General features: G+C 48.7%; 3 protein-coding genes across 3 annotated transcripts in view; 2 read left to right on the top strand and 1 right to left on the bottom strand.

Annotated features, from left to right (window-relative positions):
• Positions 1 to 7,679, bottom strand: part of brf1b (BRF1 general transcription factor IIIB subunit b) — a gene marked incomplete at its 3' end in the record, with an annotated part of 36,719 nt that extends 29,040 nt beyond the window's left edge. Inside the window, exons 1-2 of the mRNA XM_071545601.1 lie at positions 7,484 to 7,679; positions 5,903 to 6,114 (exon numbers count right to left, since the gene is read on the bottom strand). Coding sequence (XP_071401702.1) covers positions 5,903 to 6,086 — 184 coding nt within the window. The remainder of the gene's footprint in view (positions 1 to 5,902; positions 6,115 to 7,483) is intronic.
• On the top strand, positions 2,266 to 5,211 carry LOC139666393 (uncharacterized). The gene is made up of 2 exons (XM_071545595.1): positions 2,266 to 4,969; positions 5,068 to 5,211. The coding sequence occupies exons 1-2, from the start codon at positions 2,308 to 2,310 to the stop codon at positions 5,082 to 5,084; spliced, it is 2,679 nt and encodes an 892-aa protein (XP_071401696.1). The 5' UTR covers positions 2,266 to 2,307; the 3' UTR covers positions 5,085 to 5,211.
• Positions 7,680 to 8,013: 334 nt separating the features above from the next.
• On the top strand, positions 8,014 to 14,264 carry xrcc3 (X-ray repair complementing defective repair in Chinese hamster cells 3). Its single transcript, XM_071545600.1, has 7 exons — positions 8,014 to 8,159; positions 8,530 to 8,667; positions 8,930 to 9,175; positions 10,040 to 10,194; positions 13,320 to 13,532; positions 13,849 to 13,889; positions 14,033 to 14,264. The coding sequence occupies exons 1-7, from the start codon at positions 8,075 to 8,077 to the stop codon at positions 14,262 to 14,264; spliced, it is 1,110 nt and encodes a 369-aa protein (XP_071401701.1). The 5' UTR covers positions 8,014 to 8,074.
• The last annotated feature ends 1,017 nt before the right edge of the window (positions 14,265 to 15,281 follow it).

The following is a 15,281-nucleotide window of genomic DNA, read 5'->3' as shown; positions in this document are numbered from 1 at the left end:
TCAGCATGGTGAAACAGCCCCGACTGGAGAGTCTCTGGGAGGTCGGCGTGGGCCAGGAGCCTCTGACGGCAGAGCTGGCGGCCCAGAGAGGATACGGTCTACGAAACGAGAGCCAGAGCATCGCGCTGGAAGTCCCTGTGTTCTCTATTGGCTACACCTATCAAGTAGGACTCCACCGATGCATGATGGTCCTCTACAGACTACAGTAAGAAATGTTCCAGAAGAGTAATGCTAGTTAATGTTTTCCAGGACATCAACCTGCTGGACTTTTATGGAACATTCAATCTGCTTCTGAGAGACTCCAAGACTCTGGAGGTCCAGACATCCACCTCAAAGCGCTGTCTCTTTAAAACAGAGGAGATTATAGGTAATTTGCTCTGACTGTCTCACAAAATTGAATTTGTTGAGTTGACAAACTATAGCAGTGTTTGACATGCTGATTTGCCCCCCCCCCCCCAATCCCCCATCCCCCTCTGTGCTGTTAGTTTGCTCTGCAGATGGGATCATGACGGTGGTGACCACTCCCACTACAACCTGGCCAACAGTTCAGCCTGACAGAACCAGTCTGCTGGACCGAACCTGCGGACCCAAACAGACCGACCGGTCCAGAGTCCTGTTTGAGTTCAGCTTGGACTCCTGTGGGACCAGAGCGATGGTAGGACTGCACACGAGTCGTTTTATTTATTATAGAAAGCCAAACAGTTTAAAGCATTCTGTCACTCGCTGTCAAAGCAGAGGACAAGGTCAAACGATCAATAAGCTCCACATACTGTATGGAGCAGAGTTACAGTGTCTGATCAGACTTAGAAGCCATCAGGCAGAGAAGTTTTGTAACTGAAGAGGTTTCACAGGTCGGAGAGTCCTATGTGGTTTATGAGAACGAGATCCTCCATGACAGACGGCTGGTCACCGACGGACCGGCCTTCATCTCCAGGGATTCTCAATTCAAGTAAGGAATGAAACTGGACCAGTTCATAAGATACTCAAACACAATATCTATATCAGCTTTTGATAAAGTTATTAATATATGCAAATTAAAGGATAAGGCTGGTGTTTTTAATGCATTTCTTACCATCAACAAATCCTATGAAAATTGGCGATGATTTTGTTTTGCCAACAAGTCTGGTCCATGTATCTGGTCCCAGTGCAGCCATGTCCCAGCAGCCATAGAACTCCATTGTATTAAAAAACGATTAAAAACCCGTCACAGAGCCATGCTGCTGCTCTGCAGCATATTTCATCAAACAACTTAATAAGCCGACTGTAAACACGTTTTCCATCTCAGGAAAGTAGTTCCGTAGCACAGAAAATAGTCCCCGGCGTAATGAAGAATTTGTTCCTATTTTGATTTGATTTTGAACAGCCTGACTTTTCATGGTAACAGTTAGAGATTTTTAAATGTAAACTATGTCTTTGTGAGCTGAATTTCAAGGTTTTTAGCTTACAGTTGGAGCCAATGACTTCCGGGTTGACGGCTAAAAACAGAACGTGGGAAGTCAGAAACTAACAGGAGCAGAGCAAACACATTGTTGATTTTGTTATTTTCATAGGATTTGTTGACGGTAAGCAATGTATTAAATACCAGCGTTATCCTTTAAGCAATTTGCCCTTTCTTGATTTAAAATTAGTGATGTTCTAATGAATTCTTTTGGAGGTATATGTCAAAATATTGCTTATGATTAGTTCTACTAAATGTATACATGCAAGTGCAGCATGCATTTTATGATTTAGATATAGAATACCCTTATATATGGCAAGAGATCAAGGAAAATATGACAAATGTAAATGTTATATATTTGACTTTCAAACAGGCTGACGGTGAGGTGCTTCTATCCACTGAATGCAGTGAACAGAGTGTTTGTGGACAGGATCTTCAGATCAGAGACACCGGGGTTCGGTTCCATCAAAGTCCTCCAGAACACTAAAGGTCAAAATCTGCAGTTATAAAGATCTGAATGCAATTCTGTTTTAAGGATAGAATTTTAAAATCTTTGTTTTTCTGTAGATGTAGCAGTTAAACTACCTGCCCACGAGTGTCCGCGTCAAGTTTCTGCAAACGAGGTCAGTTCCCCGTCATCGGTCCAGCAGAACCCTGCTGCTGGTGGAGTCCAGCAGTATCCCAGCATGCCTCGGCCGAAGCCGGGACCCAGCCGCTTCGTCACCGTACCGGGAGGAAACCGGCTGCTTCCCGGTTCCTATGATTCTTTCTTCCAACCATTTCCAACCATGAATCATCCTGTTCCTCAACGTCAAACCATCGGTTTCCACCCCGCTCCTCTTCAGGCTCCACCTCCTTCTGGCCATCACATGACCCGGACAGGAGACCGACATGTCTTTGGATCTTCGACTGACAACTCTTTCTCCATCTTTCCTCCCAGATCTAGTGATTCACTAGACGGTAACGTCCAGCCATCACATGCCAAAACACAGAGCTTTGGATTTGTACAAGTGGGAGGCGAACAGTCAGGACTAAGAGACAACCAGCTGTTCAGCTTTTATGCTTCCAACAAGAATCACAATTCTCCAGGTGAACTCTGGGGAAGTGCCGGTCAAAGTGAGACCGTCCAGCGTCTGAACAGTTTAGGACAAACACCAAACCAAGTCGACCGTTCTCCAGGCACACATGGATCAGGCCGGGGACCTGAAGCCGAGCCTGGTTTGAGCCACGATGGATCCTCAGTTGGCAGGATGGAAACACTCCACAGTGTTTCACAGTTTAACTCTGCTGGTTTCAACACTGAGGACAGAACTGGATACCAGCTTCTAAGTCATGATCAGACCGGCTCTCATCAGTATGATCCTTTTCAGATGGGAAATATGCCAACCTCTCAACTTCGCCCAATTCAGCAAACACCACTTCACTATGGCCCATACCAAATCAGCAGTGGCACACTGTCTGATGCTGCTGTGTCTAATGTGCGAGTTCCCAGCCGAGACAAGAAGTACGTTCCTGTTGCTCCCGAGTACAACACGTCCAAAAACAGTGACGTCCAAACTGTCCCGGACCGGTCTGGAGACACTCAGGGGAGCAGAACTTCTCAGGAAAACTTTCAAGGTGTTGCTCATTCTATAAAGATTCAAGGTCGTCCATCTCAGCATATCGAACCAATTTCTAATGAACCCAGTCCACAAAGCAGCCGAGTCGACCATAACCCGGTGAGACCCGGTCCCTCAGAACAGAAAAACGACCAACCGGTTCAGCCCAGTGCGCAGACCAGGAGGCCACACAGCATCAGAGTTAAACCTCCCAGCATGTTTGCTCCTTCTGGAGAAGATCTCCATCAGCAATCTATTATCCAACATGGAGGTTCACAGAGCTACACCATCAGACAGGCTCCTGACTCCCAAAACACAAACGGCAAACCTGCCACTGGTCCTACAGGAACAAATGACAAGTATCAGCATCCTGCTCAGTCTGTAAACGGTGACACTAACCTGAACCCAGTCACTTTGCAACACGGGACTGGAAGATATGAAGGCCTGCAGAGTGTGAGAGAGCTTCCTATTGGTCAGAACAGTAAGCCTCCTGCAGAGCTTCCAGCTGTCAGCAGTGAAGGGAAGCGTCCCACATCCCGACCAGCTGCTGGCCTCAGTGCTTCAAACATCAGGGAAGAATATAAACCGGAGAAAACAAGTTTATTTCAGCAGCTCGTTCAACCGGCTCTGAAGCAGGAAAGAGGTTCACACAGTGTGAGAGTAAAGCCTGATCCCTCTGCGAGCCATCAGTCCTCCAGCCAGTATGGACACGGGTCAGAGCTGACTCAGCAGAAACTCCTCCAGTCAGTGACTGAGAGAAGAAACAGTGGACAGCAGTCTGCTTCTTCTCAACAAATGGCCTCTCACATCAGAGTCAGACCTGCTTCCAGCCAACAGCCAGGTTCCTCAGGTTCCTCAAGTTCCCCAGGAAGACCCCAGGTTCCCGACCAACTCGACCTCCAGAGCGCTCAGAACACTGCTAACGTCCCCCAAGAAGATCCACGACAGTATGGAGCTGAGCCAGGTCAACAGGTTCCTCCAATCCAACCTGACTCCAGCCAGAGAAGAGCTACACTAACTGTCAGAGTTAAACCTGATCCTTCTCCAGGTAACACCATACAGCAGTCCTTTAACCAGTACCGAGATCTGCTGAGTAGTGAATCTGAGCAAGAACCTTGGCGGAACATTCTTCACCCGGCCGCAGCAGCTCAGGATGTCGCTGCACCTGAACCAGCCACTGTTCATTATCAAACTCCACCCAGGCAGAGAAAACCTCCACCGAACAAACGCACCCCACAGACAATCAGAGTGAGGCCAGGAAATAACGTTCTGCAAGTCCAAAACCAGTTTGTGAATCCAAAGCGTGAAGCTGTCCGGCCGTCAGACGGAGGCTCTGCTGCTGAACCGGATCCTGGTCGGATCTCAATCCTCCATCCTGGTCCTGAAGGCGGTGTCCGGCCGAACGCCATCCTGCTGTCAGGAGCTTTTCAGAAACCTCCCAACCGCCAACTGTCCCAACATGGCCGACCGGACAAGCATCCGACTGGCCCCAGGGACCAAAGTCACATGACAGACGGCAGTTTCTCTACAATAAAACTAGATCAAAACCCAGTGGATGACATTAGTTCTGACCCAGTTGAGAATGCTGAATCAAATCCCTATGAAAAGTTCTCTAATAATGGAAGTCCTCCCAGCTTTGTGAAGGTAAGCAGCAGCCTGACCCGCCGTGTCGGAAACCCCCGGCCGGTTTCACAGAATTCTAGGTATTCGTCTCAAACTAATGAGGCAGATGATCCAGGAGAATATCATCAGGACCCGAATCCCTCTGAAGATCCCGGTGCGTCCCCCGGCACCCGGACGGCCTCTGACGGTTCAGGTTCGGTTTTACCGATCCAAAGGAGTTCTGACTGTTCCGGGTCAGGAGGCTCCGCCCCCTTCCTGCCAGCTGTAACTGGTCACTTTGGAGCCAGTGTTCATCAAGGCATTGTGAGAGGTACCAACACCTTCCTGTTCACCCTGAGCTGAACATCAGGCTCCAGATGAATGTATTTTTAATATTCAGCAGGTCTAACTGTGTTCTTCTTCTCTCAGGTAAACAGAACCGCTGACGGACAGGAGGAACACGTTCTGCAGAACAAGAGGAGGAACACGTTCTGCAGAACAAGAGGAGGAACACGTTCTGCAGAACAAGATCTGACAGAGGCAAACATCTGCTGTTTGGACAAGACATTGTTGAAATAAATGTTCAGTGAAGAATTATCTGTTTGGGTTTTATTGTGCTGCTGATGTTCACTGAAGGTAAATCTGCTGTGTACTGAGTGAACTTTGACCCTGCCATGTGTCACATGTCTGCAGCCGATGAGCAGACTGCACACCTCACACAGCTTCATGTCTTTTTGTTCACTCGTGTACCAACAGGGAGTTTTGATTTGAACAATTTTCAGTTTTTATGATGTCCAAATTCTTCAGGATCGTTTCTACAACTTATTCTTTGCCCCGAGTTTCTACTAAACTGAACAAAGTCCTTTTCAACACTGTAAACTGTAACTAGGACAAGTCACCACTCTGTGGAGGAACATGATGTTCTAGGGCTGGGCCATATGGTTGAAATCAATATCATGAGAATCATAAGGATTTTTCTCGATATCAATATATATCACGATATGGTTCATGTTGCAAAATCACGTTAAATAATCAAATTAATGTTCATCTCATTGAACCGAATGGTGATGTTAGGTGTGGTGTCAAACAAAACAGAAATATTCAAATAATATTCCTACCACACCTCATTTTATCAGTTTTTAAGTAAAATTTGCAGCAGAAATGTGTCACGATATTAAAATATCTTCATATCATCACGATACGATTCCACTGAAAGACGATAAAGGATAATATTGAATTATCGTCCGGCCCACGATGTTCTCACCGTCCGAAGAGACGAACTGTCCCACGGCGGAGGAGATCCCCCCGCTGCCTTCCACAAACTGGACCTCGGACACGATGATGTTGTCCTCCAGCACCGAGCCGCAGCCGGTGCAGACGGCGCTGCCGCGGGCCGGGTCCAGGTCGATGTCCGAGCCGCCGCAGGTCTTACACAGCCTGGAGCTCATGGCTGCGGGTCAGAGGTCAGAGGTCGACCTGAGTCAGAGAGCAGATCCGGTTACAGGAGACAAACCGGAGACCGGCTGCTGCAGGAGGGTCTGAAGCTTCAGACATGAGTGTCTGCTCTTGTCTGAGTGTCTTAGTCTGTTCATGAGAGTGTTTGTGAATACTTGCATGTATTATGAAGGAGTATTCTTGGTGTGTGTGTGTGTGTGTGTGTGTGTGTGTGTGTGTATGTGTCTTATGACTATGACTGATTCTTTATACTTGTGTAGTAGATGGGAGTTATGGGATGCTTTGTTGTCCAGTACTATGCTGAACTGTGTCTCTGTTTTTACTCTGTCTAAACTTATAGATACATTCAGATTGTGTATTTTTACATTGCTTTAGTTATTTTCTGTAACATGCTGCCTGCAGAAAGCTGCTTTTCAAGCCCCTGGAGGGTTTTTAGGCAATTCTCTTTCACATTCACTTGCAAATTATATATTGTATCCTTTCATTTAAATTTTTATATATGTGTGAACAAAGAAATGAAACAGAACGAGAATCACAATATGAACGACTTCAATGTCCAGATCGAGGCTTCAGTTATTTTATCAGAGACTCAGCTTGGTTTCTGGCCTGTAAATTAAATTAAACTGCAGACTGTAAACAAACAAGTCTGTTTGCTGGAGGTCTGATGGAGGTCTGATGGAGGTCTTCCTGGAACATGAAGGTCCTGGTTCAGTTCAGGTCCACCTCCACACAGACCATCTGCACTGTCAGTCTGTCCCATAACAGTATCATTTGCGTTTATTTACACTTTATAATTGTCATAACCCAGTAAGTCTATATGCTTCTATCCTTCATACTGTGACTCTTTTACTTTCTGCAGCAGTCCAAAAAAAAACTTTAATTGTATTCAAACAGCAAATGAACCAACATCTGCTCTTTTATTCAGATGTTTCTTGTTGGCTGAAAAATGAGAAACTGAATAAGAGACAGCAAAATAATCACAATGTGAGTTTGTGTGGTGCAGCCCGCTGTCCACCTGGAGCATGTGTACATGTTGTTTACATGTTGTTTACATGTTGTTTACATGTTGTTTACATGTTTACCTGCAGCTTCTGACACAAATATCCACAAAATAAAAGCCTCTGTCTGGCTGTGTGTCCAAAACATTCAGATCATGACAGCAGACTGTAACTTTATTCAAGAGTTTTACAAACATGAGAATCACACCGCTTTCAAACGGACCAGAGAATAGAGTCTGATCAATAGAGTCTGATCTAGAATAGAGTCTGATCAATAGAGTCTGATCTAGTTTAACTGACCAACAGTAGAATCTGATCTAGTTTAAGTGACCAGCAGAATAGAGTCTGATCAATAGAGTCTGATCAATAGAGTGTCATCTAGTGTAACTTACCAACAGTAGAATGGAGTCTGGTTACTGATAGAAAACAATAGAATCCAGTTTGGCGTCAGAAGCTCAGCTCGGCCTCAGTTTTCCTCTCGGGGTAAAAACATGTTTCTGTTTCTGTCAGTTCAGACTAAAACAGACCGGACTCATTCTGTTTATTAACATGGAAAATATTCACCAGATAATGTTTTAACATCAGTGTTTTGACTCTGTTTTCCTGGAGCGCAGTGACGTGACGTAGTTCGGTCTGAACCAAATCTCATTTTTAATCAGGTTTGTTTTTTTGTTTTTTTATAAAACACTGTAAACTGTCGACGTCACGCTGCTGTCACTCATAAACATTTGCATAAAACAGACTCAGTCCAGCGGCTTCTTTCTGAACAAGTTGTACTGTGAATTATTTCAGATGTGGATGTTTTGTTTTTGCTGTTGTCCCCCACGCGTCCGGCTACATGACTCGAACCGGCGCAGCGCGATGACGTCACCGGGCAGCGCGGGTTTTCCAACGCTCTGAGCTGAGAGCAGAAGAACCAAAACAAACTGAAACAGAGCAGAAGATTTGAGACAGACGGCCATGTTGGCTCCAGCGGGCTGAAGATGGACCCGGACCTGGACCGGGACCGGGACCTGGACCTGGACCAGCTGGAGCTCAACCCGAGGATCACAGCGGCGGCGCGGAGAGGTGAAGCTGATCGATCCGTTCCTGTTCTCAATCATAGTTCCATTGGTGATATCGGCATGAATATAATCGATACGACCTTTCTTCAATAAATGCTTTCAATAAAATCTGAATCTGAGTGAGTTCGCCTGCGAATCTTCCATCAAACCACAGCAGTCCGGTATGAGCAGACAGAAGGTTTTTATCACTGTTGAAACATAACGAGCTGCTTCTGTCTGTTGCCGGATTCACCCAAACATCTTATTGATTCATGATCACAGGAACTGACGTCATGCCTGTAGCTTTGTCGATCAGCAGCATCACATTAAATAGATTGTCAGATTTTTGAATGGAGTTTGGTGTGACAGTCATCTGGCTGCTCTCGTTCTTCCAGCTAAAGTGACGTCAGCCCGCCGGGCGCTGACCGTCTCCGGTCCGGACCTGCAGCGGATCACCGGTCTGTCCCGGGCCGACGTCCAGCAGCTGCAGACCGCCGCTGCCTCCGCCTGCAGGGCGCACACCCCGGTCCCAGGTCAGATCTATATCATCTATATCTATATCTATAAACCACCTGGTCCCAGGTCAGATCTATATCATCTATATCTATCTATAAAGCAGCTGGTCCCAGGTCAGATCTATATCATCTATATCTATAAACCGTCTGGTCCCAGGTCAGATCTATATCTATCTATAAAGCAGCTGGTCCCAGGTCAGATTATTTACAGACAGTACAGTATGTGATGTAATGTGTGTGTATTGCAGTGATGTGACTGCAGACTGTGTGTGTGTCCCAGCCCTCCTGCTGCTCCGCGGGGCGTGCCACAGGTCGGGCCCCGGCCTCGGTTTGGGCCCCGGCCTCGGGTTGGACCCCGGCCTCAGGCTCAGTCTGGGCTGCCCCGTGCTGGACGGGCTCCTGCGGGGCGGTCTGCCTGTTGGACTCACTGAGCTGTCCGGACCGAGCGGAGCGGGGAAGACTCAGCTGGCTCTGCAGCTCTGCCTGTCTGTCCAACTGCCCACTCTGCATGGAGGACTACAGTCCGGTCTGTGCCTGTCTGTCTGCCTGTCTGTCTGTCTGTCTGTCTGTCTGTCTGTCTGTCTGCCTGTCTGTCTGTCTGTCTGTCTGTCTGTCTGCCTGCCTGTCTGTCCAACTGCCCACTCTGCATGGAGGACTACAGTCCGGTCTGTGCCTGTCTGCCTGCCTGTCTGTCTGTCTGTCTGTCTGTCTGTCTGTCTGTCTGTCTGTCTGCCTGTCTGTCTGTCTGTCTGTCTGTCTGTCTGTCTGTCTGCCTGCCTGTCTGTCCAACTGCCCACTCTGCATGGAGGACTACAGTCCGGTCTGTGCCTGTCTGCCTGCCTGTCTGTCTGTCTGTCTGTCTGTCTGTCTGTCTGTCTGTCTGCCTGCCTGCCTGTCTCACTCTCACTGACTCTGTTTACATGGTCAGCAGTAATCTGTTGTCTCTATAAATAACAACAACAACAATAACAACAAACAGAGCAGAGTCTGTTTCAGCCTCTTCATGTTCTCTTGTGGTTCCTCCTGGTTCCTCTGAGGTTCTCAGGTCTGTTCTGTCTCAACATGCTGTTCCTGTGCTTTGTTCTGTTTCCTGTTTATTCTGCTGCAGACTGTATTGATCATTTTGTTCTGTGATTGATTATTGATCAGTTAGATCTAGTTAGGCTCGCTGTCTGTAAACTCTTTGAGACAAACTGGAGAGAGAAACTGGACTGCAGCAGATATCAGTTACTGATACCTGTGTGTGTGTGTGTGTGTGTGTGTGTGGTGTGTGTGTGTGTGTGTGGTGTGTGGTGTGTGTGGTGTGTGTGGTGTGTGTGTGTGTGTGTGGTGTGTGGTGTGTGTGTGTGTGTGTGTGTGTGTGTGTGTGTGTGTGTGTGTGTGTGTGTAGGAGCAGTGTATATCTGCACTGAAGCCTCGTTCCCCATCAGTCGTCTGCAGCAGCTGATCAGCCAGCAGGTCGAGCTGAGAGCCGATCTGCCGCCAGACCTGATCAGGAGAATCCAGTTCAGTGACCAGATCTACATCGAACACACCGCAGACCTGGTAGGCTCCTAGTCCTAACATACTGACCTGGTAGGCTCCTAGTCCACCAACACACTGACCTGGTAGGCTCCTAGTCCAGCAACACACTGACCTGGTAGGCTCCTAGTCCTAACTCACTGGTAGGCTCCTAGTCCACTAACATACTGACCTGGTAGGCTCCTAGTCCACCAACACACTGACCTGGTAGGCTCCTAGTCCACCAACACACTGACCTGGTAGGCTCCTAGTCCCAACATACTGAGCTGGTAGGCTCCTAGTCCACCAACACACTGACCTGGTAGGCTCCTAGTCCCAACATACTGACCTGGTAGGCTCCTAGTCCACCAACACGCTGACCTGGTAGGCTGCTAGTCCCAACTCACTGACCTGGTAGGCTCCTAGTCCCAACCTACTGACCTGGTAGGCTCCTAGTCCACCAACACACTGACCTGGTAGGCTCCTAGTCCACCAACACACTGACCTGGTAGGCTCCTAGTCCCAACATACTGACCTGGTAGGCTCCTAGTCCACCAACACACTGACCTGGTAGGCTCCTAGTCCCAACATACTGACCTGGTAGGCTCCTAGTCCACCAACACGCTGACCTGGTAGGCTGCTAGTCCCAACTCACTGACCTGGTAGGCTCCTAGTCCCAACATACTGACCTGGTAGGCTCCTAGTCCACCAACACACTGACCTGGTAGACTCCTAGTCCACCAACACACTGACCTGGTAGGCTCCTAGTCCCAACATACTGACCTGGTAGGCTCCTAGTCCACCAACACACTGACCTGGTAGGCTCCTAGTCCTAACTCACTGACCTGGTAGGCTCCTAGTCCACCAACTCACTGACCTGGTAGGCTCCTAGTCCACCAACACACTGACCTGGTAGGCTCCTAGTCCTAACATACTGACCTGGTGGTCTCCTAGTCCTAACTCACTGACCTGGTAGTCTCCCAGTCCTAACTCACTGACCTGGTAGGCTCCTAGTCCTAACTCACTGGTAGGCTCCTAGTCCACCAACACACTGACCTGGTAGGCTCCTAGTCCCAACACGCTGACCTGGTAGGCTGCTAGTCCACCAACTCACTGACCTGGTAGGCTCCTAGTCCATCAACTCACTGACCTGGTAGGCTCCTAGTCCCAACACACTGACCTGGTAGGCTCCTAGTCCCAACTCACTGGTAGGCTCCTAGTCCACCAACACACTGACCTGGTAGGCTCCTAGTCCCAACACGCTGACCTGGTAGGCTGCTAGTCCACCAACTCACTGACCTGGTAGGCTCCTAGTCCATCAACTCACTGACCTGGTAGGCTCCTAGTCCCAACACACTGACCTGGTAGGCTCCTAGTCCCAACTCACTGGTAGGCTCCTAGTCCACCAACACACTGACCTGGTAGGCTCCTAGTCCCAACACGCTGACCTGGTAGGCTCCTAGTCCCAACATACTGACCTGGTAGGCTCCTAGTCCACCAACTCACTGACCTGGTAGGCTCCTAGTCCTAACTCACTGACCTGGTGGTCTCCTAGTCCACCAACACACTGACCTGGTAGGCTCCTAGTCCACCAACACACTGACCTGGTAGGCTCCTAGTCCTAACATACTGACCTGGTGGTCTCCTAGTCCTAACTCACTGACCTGGTAGTCCCCTAGTCCTAACTCACTGACCTGGTAGGCTCCTAGTCCACCAACACACTGACCTGGTGGTCTCCTAGTCCTAACTCACTGACCTGGTAGGCTCCTAGTCCTAACTCACTGACCTGGTAGGCTCCTAGTCCACCAACTCACTGACCTGGTGGTCTCCTAGTCCTAACTCACTGACCTGGTAGGCTCCTAGTCCTAACTCACTGACCTGGTAGGCTCCTAGTCCCAACATACTGACCTGGTGGTCTCCTAGTCCTAACTCACTGACCTGGTAGGCTCCTAGTCCTAACTCACTGACCTGGTAGGCTCCTAGTCCACCAACTCACTGACCTGGTGGTCTCCTAGTCCTAACTCACTGACCTGGTAGGCTCCTAGTCCCAACATACTGACCTGGTGGTCTCCTAGTCCTAACTCACTGACCTGGTAGGCTCCTAGTCCTAACACACTGACCTGGTAGGCTCCTAGTCCACCAACTCACTGACCTGGTAGGCTCCTAGTCCTAACTCACTGACCTAGTAGGCTCCTAGTCCACCAACTCACTGACCTGGTGGTCTCCTAGTCCTAACTCACTGACCTGGTAGGCTCCTAGTCCCAACATACTGACCTGGTGGTCTCCTAGTCCTAACTCACTGACCTGGTAGGCTCCTAGTCCTAACACACTGACCTGGTAGGCTCCTAGTCCACCAACTCACTGACCTGGTAGGCTCCTAGTCCTAACTCACTGACCTGGTGGTCTCCTAGTCCACCAACACACTGACCTGGTGGTCTCCTAGTCCTAACTCACTGACCTGGTAGGCTCCTAGTCCCAACATACTGACCTGGTGGTCTCCTAGTCCTAACTCACTGACCTGGTAGGCTCCTAGTCCCAACATACTGACCTGGTGGTCTCCTAGTCCTAACTCACTGACCTGGTAGGCTCCTAGTCCTAACACACTGACCTGGTAGGCTCCTAGTCCACCAACTCACTGACCTGGTAGGCTCCTAGTCCTAACTCACTGACCTAGTAGGCTCCTAGTCCACCAACTCACTGACCTGGTGGTCTCCTAGTCCTAACTCACTGACCTGGTAGGCTCCTAGTCCCAACATACTGACCTGGTGGTCTCCTAGTCCTAACTCACTGACCTGGTAGGCTCCTAGTCCTAACACACTGACCTGGTAGGCTCCTAGTCCACCAACTCACTGACCTGGTAGGCTCCTAGTCCTAACTCACTGACCTAGTAGGCTCCTAGTCCACCAACTCACTGACCTGGTGGTCTCCTAGTCCTAACTCACTGACCTGGTAGGCTCCTAGTCCCAACATACTGACCTGGTGGTCTCCTAGTCCTAACTCACTGACCTGGTAGGCTCCTAGTCCTAACACACTGACCTGGTAGGCTCCTAGTCCACCAACTCACTGACCTGGTAGGCTCCTAGTCCTAACTCACTGACCTGGTGGTCTCCTAGTCCACCAACACACTGACCTGGTGGTCTGGTATCTGAGGCTCAGTACTCTCTCTGCAGGAGGCCCTGCAGCTGTGTGTCACCCGGCGGGTGCCCCTCCTCTTGGCACGCGGGGCGGTGAGGCTCCTAGTCGTCGACTCGGTGGCGGCTCTGTTCAGGTCGGAGTTCCAGGCCTCCGATTGGTCGGAGAGAACGAGGCGCCTGCTGGCCTTCGGCGCCGCGCTGCGCCGCCTCAGCCGGGACTTCGCCGCGCCCGTCCTCTGCATCAACCAGGTGACACACACACTGCATGGTGACGGTCGTCATGGTAACAGCATGGAAGGTTTTTATATTTTTGTACTGAACAGTTTTCATTTATTTTCTTCCTCAGTATGTTGTTTCCCCACAGGATCAATAAAGTTTATATTGAATATAATCTGGTCTTAGAAGCAGTTACAGATGAACACATGGTAAGTGGTGTGTGTGTGTGTGTGTGTGTGTGTGTGTGTGTGTATGTGTGTGTGTGTGTGTGTGTGTGTGTGTGTGTGTGTGTGTGTGTGTGTGTGTGTGTGTGTGTGTGTGTGTGTGTGTGTGTGTGTTCTGTCTCCAGGTGACGGATGTTGTTGACGGATCGACTCCGGAAAGTTTGGGGTAAAAACAGATTTTAATGTTTTCTTTTATTTTTTCAGACTTTCTCAGAGTGTTTCTGTCATTAACGAGCTGTGTGTGTGTGTGTGTGTGTGTGTGTGTGTGTGTGTGTGTGTGTGTGTGTGTGTGTGTGTGTGTCCACCCAGCCTGGTGGATGCTAAGGTGTCTCCGGCCCTGGGATTGGCCTGGGCCAATCAGGTGATGGTGCGGCTGATGATGCGTCGTCTCCAGGGAAGCGTTGCCGCGGGCGACCAGCGCAGCGCCGCCCGCAGCCTGGAGGTCGTGTTCGCCCCGCACCTGGAGAGGACGTCCCGCTACTGCGCCGTGTGGAGGGAGGGGGTCCGCGGGGTCACGGGTCACATGACACATGACACATGACACATGACACACTGTGCAGTCTGGAGGGGGGGGGGGGGGGTCCGCGGGGTCATACAACACACATGACACACTCAATATGCAACACACATGACATGTGGAGGGAGGGGGTCAAAGGTCACACAGCACACACAACATACATATGAACAGGAAGTGGAAACTGGCGAGAGACTCTGAGATGAAGAGCTGAACGGACTCTGCTGGACTCTGCTGGACTCTGCTGGACTCTGCTGGACAGTGAATCTGCAGTGTGTCTTGAGTGTCACCTGATGGTTGTTTGGACTTTAGTTATAAAACTCTAATAATTTAAAATAAAACATTAAAGTATCTGGCAGCAGCTTGTTGCTCAGACAGTGGAACCTCACAGACACAGATACAGAATATACAGTAGAACATATAGATATATATAGATATATATATATATAGATATATACACTATATATATAGATATATACACTATATATATATATATATCTATATCTAGATATATCTATATATCTATATATCTAGATATAGATATACACTGTATATATATATCAGTAGTACTGGACAGTGTTACAGCTGCAGCGGCCTCTGCCGGCCGGGTTGGAGAACTACAATATGACGTAATGTGGCTGTCCAGGCGCATGCGCAACTCAGCTGATTAAATTGGCTAGAGCTTGATAGAAAAGCCCCGGAAGTTGGGCGATCTTGTTTTCAAAATAAAAGCCTAAAATAATGTCTACTATCATGTAAAATCTGTTAAATGACGTCGGTGTCAGTTTCTCACGATGGAATAAGGATATCTGGAGTCAGACATCTGTATTATAACATGTAAAGGTCATGTGACTGATCGGTCAGTGAGGTTTGAAACAGAAAAAGAAAAGTACCAGTTTGTAATGTAAATCTTTAGCAAAATGCAAAATGCTAAAAACCTGACTGAGCTACAGTAAAACAATCCTGAACCTGAATGAACTTTAACAGCTGGAGACCGGAGAGGAAGAACCAGACAGTCAGAGGTTCAACAGAAACAAGAAGAAA

The sequence above is a fragment of the Centroberyx affinis genome, unplaced genomic scaffold (assembly GCF_046629955.1).
Source record: "Centroberyx affinis isolate AG114_WGS23_722 - 3 ecotype Tasmania unplaced genomic scaffold, CSIRO-AGI_Caff_v1 ptg004977l_1, whole genome shotgun sequence".
Lineage (NCBI taxonomy): Eukaryota > Metazoa > Chordata > Actinopteri > Beryciformes > Berycidae > Centroberyx > Centroberyx affinis.
This window is presented reverse-complemented; position numbering and strand designations above follow the sequence as displayed.

Bases quoted from the DNA above. Each gene is read 5' to 3' on its own strand.
- LOC139666393 (XM_071545595.1), top strand. From the start codon at position 2,308: ATGACCCGGACAGGAGACCGACATGTCTTTGGATCTTCGACTGACAAC.
- xrcc3 (XM_071545600.1), top strand. From the start codon at position 8,075: ATGGACCCGGACCTGGACCGGGACCGGGACCTGGACCTGGACCAGCTG. The intron at 8,668-8,929 runs GTCAGATCTATA...TGTGTGTCCCAG, and splicing joins GGCGCACACCCCGGTCCCAG to CCCTCCTGCTGCTCCGCGGG. The intron at 13,533-13,848 runs GTGACACACACA...TTCTGTCTCCAG, and splicing joins CCGTCCTCTGCATCAACCAG to GTGACGGATGTTGTTGACGG.